The sequence below is a fragment of the Aptenodytes forsteri genome, unplaced genomic scaffold (genome assembly GCF_000699145.1).
Source record: "Aptenodytes forsteri isolate BGI_AS27 unplaced genomic scaffold, ASM69914v1 Scaffold19, whole genome shotgun sequence".
NCBI lineage: Eukaryota > Metazoa > Chordata > Aves > Sphenisciformes > Spheniscidae > Aptenodytes > Aptenodytes forsteri.
Window position 1 is genome coordinate 867,858 of NW_008795327.1, and position 6,725 is coordinate 874,582.

Here is a 6,725-nt window from a genome sequence, read left to right on the forward strand (position 1 = left end):
CCTGCCACCAGCCCCTTGCACCACGCTGCTCTGCTGCACCCCAAGGATGGCACAAGCCAATCCAGCAACCCCCGCCGCGCACTCAGGATCTCTGCCGCCGTTTGCAATACCCCACTAGCAAGGGCATGTTGCTATGTGCAGTCTTCAGAGGTCTAACTCCTTCCCACCTCCGTCATTAAATTAACAACCCAAGTATTTGTAACAAAGTGTTATTTATTAGAATATTACATTGCACTTAAAAAATAAGGGAGGTCTGACCCTGTCATCTTGACCTACACGAAGGATACAGGGCCAGACCTACAATAAATATAAATACTATGTACAGTTTATCTAAAATAAATATATAATTTAAAATGAAAAATATCTTGTTAAATAGCTGTTACCCTCCCACCCCTCCTGCGCCTAAGAAAGCCCCAAGCCCGGTCTCCTCGCCTTTCACAGTTTGTTCCTTGGCATGCACCGCAGTGGACGGAGAGCTGCTCAAGAGCCCCTCTGCCGCCAGCTGGCCGGTCCCTCCTGTCTCCGCACAGCTGCCCGGCCGGCGAGCGCCTCTCCCGAGCCCACTCCGTCCCAGAGATGGCCACAAAGCTCCCTGCAGTGATGCTGCTGCCCAACCAGCCCCAAAGCAGGTGCTGTCCTGCTGCTCCGGCGAGCTCCCGCCGCACTGCAGGCTCCCAGGGACGGCGCTGGCTCTGCAGCTCTCGCCTCTTCCAGGAGGTAGAAGTGCGTTAGTGCCGACCCCTGCAAGACAGCAGCAGGAGAGCTCACAACATGGCCCTGGGCTGCTCTGCCCACGGAGCAGTTCCTGCATGGCAGGGCCAAGGTGCCCATCCCACCCAGCCTGGCGGGAGATCCCTCACGGCCACCAAAGCCGCAGCAGCCACTCGCTGCTTCGAGGGGCTGGACCCGGGAGGATGGGAGCCAGGATGCTGGGGAAGCGGTGGCTAAGCATCCCACCCCATGTCCACCATGCTTCCCTTCCAGGGACCACAGCACTTTTCCCCCGGACATATCCACCCCAGTAATCCCCAGGGCAGAGGGGACAGTGATGAAATCCTTGTGCTGCATCTCCTTCCCCAAAATTCAACTCCTATAAAGAGCTAAAAATCCCACCCCCAACACTATTACCAACATTACAGAAATTCTTTGAAGGCATTACTTCATCCTCACAAAAAACAAAGATTTTTCTTTTTTAAAAAAAGAGAAGTAGCTGTGATACATATGGGCACATCTAACATCAGGGTTTGGACCAGACCAGAGGAAGTCTGCAAGCTTTCCAGCACCTGGCCACAGCCACAGGGCCACCCCTGGGGCAGAGCACGCCCCGCCGCCCAGCCAGAGTAACATCGCATGGGGCTGGCAGCAGGATCCCCCCGTGCCCAGCTGCAAGGCATTACGTTGGTGCAAGTAATAAGCAGAGTGGGAGTGAAAAGGAAGGGTTGGTTTTTTTTTTAATATATAAATAGAGGCAATATCTAAGGAGGGGAAGTGACTCAGAGGGTCAGAGAGGGAGCAGAACAAGTGGGAAAAAAAACCCAAAAAAAACAGAAGCAGCTTCCCCACTGCCAAATGTCCCCAAAGCATGCAGCGACAGGGCAAAGCAGGGACTTAAGGTTAGAAAGGAGGAGGTGGTGGTGGCTGGGGGTGTCAGGGGACAGGGGCTTGAGCAGGAAGGGGAGGCAAGTGGGCCCGAGCCCCACGGGGCAGCCCAGGCTCTCAGGCCAAATCCAGTGAGCTACTTCTCCAGGCTCAGACTGTCTTCAGCTCCTGCCTGGCTCTGGCACAGGATCCACACAACAGTCCCAGCCAGCGTGAACAAGGAGAGCCCCCAGATGCCCACCAGCCCCACTGCTGTCCCATGCCCGGCCAGGGGCTCACCTCGCCAGCACCCAGCATCCTCAGTGATTCACAGTGATGCCCAGCTTGATTTTCTCTTCGTTTTCTACATCGTAGACACCCCTCTTGTGACACCTGTGAGGCCAAGCAAAGAGATGCTCAGAGCATGGAGAAGTCCCGGCCACGCTCGCCTGCACGTGGTCTTCCCGGGGACATGGATCCAATGACTCATATCTATCCCACTCACCTGAGCATCAGCAGGGCTGCGATGATGAGGAGACACAGGGAGGACAGGACAACAGCAACAACGGCCAGTGCCGTGGTGTGGTCGTATGCGCTGGGGGGGTGCTCCACAGGCAGCGAGAGGCCGTGGCATCTCTCTCCATGATATCCTGGCTGGCATCTGGGCAAGAAGAAAAGTCTTAAAGGTTGGTGGCAACCAAGCATAGAAGGTCCTTGGGTGCCTCACACCCCCGTGGAAAGGAGCTGCCTCTTTGCTCAGCCTTAGTCAGCACCCTGCCCATTCCCCTTGGTCCCCCTTCCCTGAGCTGGGAGGTCTGGTGTCACCATCACCTCCCTGGTACTGGTAAATTAAGTTTCTCCTGCCCCAAGCACCAAGTGAAGACTCCTAGAAAGGTTGAGCTCCTCCCAGTAGAAGGCACCAGGGTCTGTGCTCTTCCCAATCGTCCCCAGGCAGAGCCAGGCTGCCCAGACCACCTCTGGAAGTGGGAAGTCCCATGCAAGGGAGCAGAGAGGCAGCTGGACTGGAGCTCAGTGCTTCCCTCGGAGCAGGATGTCCCTGCACACCCTGCCAGCCAGAGAGGTGCCACCTCCCTGCAGACTCAGGAGGTTACTCACATAACAGAAATATAACGCTCCCCAGCAGAGCTGCGAGGCTGCCAACCCTCCCCGTGAGTCAAAGCGCACTGATGCGACCGGATATATATATATCTCTATATCCAGTGCCACTGACCCTCAAGCTTACCTCCAAGATGGGGTCTCAGCCCAGCCCTCCTGCCCACGCGCCAGCGTCACCTCCCAGCCATGGCAGCAAGGCCAGACACAAGGCAGAGGAGCAGGACCCAGCCTGGCAGCATCCTCACCCCACCCCGCACCCCGGGGACCAGCCCAAGGAAGCGATGATCCAGGAGACCCTGCGACACAGGCAGCCAGCCACCAAGAGCAGCCACAACCGAGTGACACCAGCCAACACGAGGCCTCATTATCGGAGAGGACTGGGGCAGTTGGCTGCTGTTCCTAAAAACCACGATGGCTCTGGGGAGACGTCACCCAGGGATGGGCCACCAGGCTGGAGAGCCCCAGCTGGCCCCCAGACCCCTCCTGCTTGCCTGTGTCCCAGGTCCTCCCCCGGCCCCAGAGATCTGGGAAGGGCAGGAGGCTGGGCAGGGGACGCCTGGCTGTCCCAGTCCCAGGCAGGGGATGCTGCACCAGCCCAAGCTGAGCCAGCAGAGTTCTCTTGCTGGCAGTCCCGAGTCCCCTGTGCAAGGGCCCAACTTCAAGACAGCTTCCAGGCAGAGAGAAACTAAGCAGTTCAAGGAGCTATGTGGAGCCTGATCCCTGCAGATTGCAGGGCACGAGATCTTGTGGGCACCATAAGCCAGGGAGCTATTATCTTCCCCAGGCTCCAGAGCTGGGTGGCTCAGAGGATTGATAGCAAAGAACAAAGCCTCTTATATATCTGCCAGCTCAACCCCTGCCCACGTCAGCAGGGAACAAATGTGCACCCCTGGGTATTTCCCACCGTAGCAGCGCTGGATCCAGGTGCCCCGGCAGCAGGCAAACGCTTTCTCCTCCGCTTGCCTCATCTAGTCCCTACTCTCTACCTGCATCCCAGGGGGGCCAGAGAGGGTGGGTACACAGCCCTGTCCTTCATCAGGGCCAAGGGACAGCTTGGGCATGGCTTTGGCAGACTGTCCCCAAAGGTGCTACCTCCAATCCACCTCGCTGGTGCCACAGCAGAGATGCTCCTCCTGCCTGCACCAGTACATCCCGACAGCCACGAAAGCCCTGAGCTCTCAGCCAAGGCTGGCAGCAGCAAGGGACAGGGGGACGCAGGGTTACAGAGTCAGCATGGGGTCTCGCAAACCAGACCTGCAGAAGACCTTGGCTGCGAGACCCCAGCCCCTGCCCACCGTCCTCTGAACCCCACCACCGCGGGTCTCCGCACGGTAGCTCAGCTGGAGCTTGCCGTGCCAGCAGGGGATGCTGGGTCTAAGTCCACGACGGATTTTGGTGGGGGATGGACATTGCTCAAGAAGCACAAGGAAGAGGCCAAGTCAGAGCCGTCCCCACACGGACAGGGAACATACACTAAAAATATCTCCTCTGCTCTTCCTCTGCCCGACCCAGAGAATTGAAGGAACCATGACTAAGGCTCCCCCGGCACAGGCACACGCCAGCAACTCACATGCAGGAGGGAGCTCCCAGCTCTCGGATGTATTTGCATTCGCCGTGAATACAGAAATCCTTGTACTTCCGCAGGCACGGGTCTCTCTTCTTCCCCAGGCCTTTGCCTTTTCTTCTTTTATTCCCGTTCCCTTTTTTCTTGGGAGTAACCAGGCCTTGAGGCTTTGACAGGAAAGCAACTGGAAAACAATTTCGGAAGGAGAAAACAGTGGTCAGATCACCTCCGTGCGTCAGCCGAAGAGAAGGCAGAGCAGCAAACCCTGGGCTGCTGCAGCCAGCTCAGCCCTGGCCCTCCCACAGCCTTTTGTGCAGTGATCTGCCCCCGAGCAGAGGGGTTTTTTCCATTTTTTTTTTTTTCTTTCAGCTTCTCACAAATATCATGGCCTTTCCGATTCATAAGAACAATTCTCAAGGAAAGAAAGGACTCGGGGCGGGGGAAACAGAGCTTTATGCATCTCAAATGTTGCTATTATATGCACCAGTTTCCACTGAACACAGAAAATTGCTAATTGCCCCTTTATCTGGCTTTTATTTCCCTGATGAGCATGGTCTTTTGTAAGACCCTATTCATGGCTTTGATGGACTCTCCTTCCTGTGGGTACAGGGATGCCTTGCGCACCCGGAGCAGGATTAAGAAAGCAAGCCTGGCTTAATTTTTGGTTTTGCAGAGCGAAAGAGATGGCAAGGGCAGCATTCCCATGAATTACAGAAGTATGTTTTAATTGCAGTGCAGAGACCGGTGGCTTTTGGTGCAAGGCCAGCTCCCTGCTGGGATGGTGGGAACCAGAGCACTGAGCTCCTCGCCTGGACACAGACCGAAACCAGCAGTGTTACTGGAATAGTTTTAAGATGTGCAGATGCCCAAAGAATCAGCCCCCAGCTTGATCTCGCAAGGTGCCAAGATGCTAGAAAGCGCTCACTGCTCCAATAGGGGCTTTTCAGCTCCCCCTGAACCACGGCACTTACCTCCGGTGAGCCCAGGGAAATATGAACTAAGCCCCACGCTGCTCATGGAGGAGAGGGCAGCCGAGCCTAACCTGGCGAGTTGTAACCTGCCTAATTCCTTCTCAGCCACTTCCTGACGTAACCGAGCCTGTCTCCTCCCCGGCAAGCACCTCTCGTGCTGCGGCACACCGGTTGCGCACCTAGCAAAGTTATTTTGCTATTTCGACATCCTTCACACTACGCCTGGAGAAAACTGATACTCCAGGAAACTCTGCGGCTTGGAGAAACCCCAGGATCCGGGTGAGGCCCGGGGCTCTGCCCCAGGCTGGCAGCACAGGCTCTCCCCTCCCCTGCGGGTTATCTCCTGGCCGCAGCCAGCAGAGACACAATGCCTGCTGACCCCCCCAAGCCACCTCCACTGTCACCACCCCTCCTCCCCAGGGCTCTGTCCCTTAGGACAGCCTGAGAAGATTTGGCAGATCTTGCTGGTAGGAAAACTGGTCCAGCCCAGGTGGGCAGGGGGGTGCTGCTGCTCTCCCCCTACTCAGACACCCTGGGGGCTGTGGCACAGAGGAAGTCGCCTTCAACACAAAAGGCAGGTTTTTCTGACCATAGCTCAGCTCAAGGCATCGAGAAGGTGCTCTGAGAGGCTGCAGCCTCAGTAAGCAAATATCCCCCATGCCCTCGGCCTGTCCCGCAGACGAGGGTCAGCCAACGCCTGCCAGATCGCTTGCTCTAGGACAGGGTCCCCTCCTAAGGGGGATGCACAGAGGAGCAGGCTGGAGCATCTCCCTCCCAGCAGGAGGGGTAACAGCATTTCCCAGGGGCTGCGTCCTGTTGGATGTGAGGGGGTCAGCCCGGTTTTGCAGGTTTTTTTTGTCACAGGCTGATGGCACAGCCAGAAAGCAAAGAAAAACACGGAAAAAAGGGAGGATGAACTGTATGGGGCAGAGCACGCTCCTCCTGGTGCCAGGTTACTGATCTCAGCACGTCACATGTGCAAGGCACAGGTACAGCTCACCCTCCTCAGCTTGCAATGGGCCCCCCATCCCACCCCCACGAGAGTCCCCGGGACACTCTGGTCCCGAGCCTGGGGGAGAGGAGCCAAGCATGAATGCCCAGCGAGCCTAACAGAGCGACAGTGTCCCCAACGCCCCCGTAGCGGGGACTGCTGGCTGACTAACCCTGCCTAGGTATGAGGAGCAGCCGTGTGTAGGCGGTGGGTGAGTCACAGCGATCCCCTCGCCGGCGGCCACCGTGGCTACCATCTGGAAGGCAGCACGGGCCCACCAGCCGGAGCTGCGCACCTGCGGGCAGGGGCTGCCGTGCCACCCAGAAGGGCTCTGCCTTCCATCTGGCCAAGGAGTTGGGGGCCCAGGAACCCTTGGGACCCCCGTGCCAGAGACTTCAGGGACACAGGCAGCCCCTGGCACAAGGCGAGGAGCTGCCAAAGCCCAGTTGCTCCGTGCTAGTGCCCCACGGGCTGGCCCCACTCAGGGCTACTGCCACGGGCGCCC

At 57.6% G+C, this 6,725-nt stretch overlaps 1 protein-coding gene across 1 annotated transcript in view; it reads right to left on the bottom strand.

Annotated features, from left to right (window-relative positions):
* Positions 1-1,898: 1,898 nt before the first annotated feature.
* Positions 1,899-6,725, bottom strand: part of HBEGF (heparin binding EGF like growth factor) — an 8,708-nt gene continuing 3,881 nt past the window's right edge. The window contains exons 2-4 of the mRNA XM_009280079.1: positions 4,265-4,442; positions 2,084-2,239; positions 1,899-1,971 (exon numbers count right to left, since the gene is read on the bottom strand). Of these exons, the coding sequence (XP_009278354.1) occupies positions 1,899-1,971; positions 2,084-2,239; positions 4,265-4,442 (407 nt within the window). The remainder of the gene's footprint in view (positions 1,972-2,083; positions 2,240-4,264; positions 4,443-6,725) is intronic.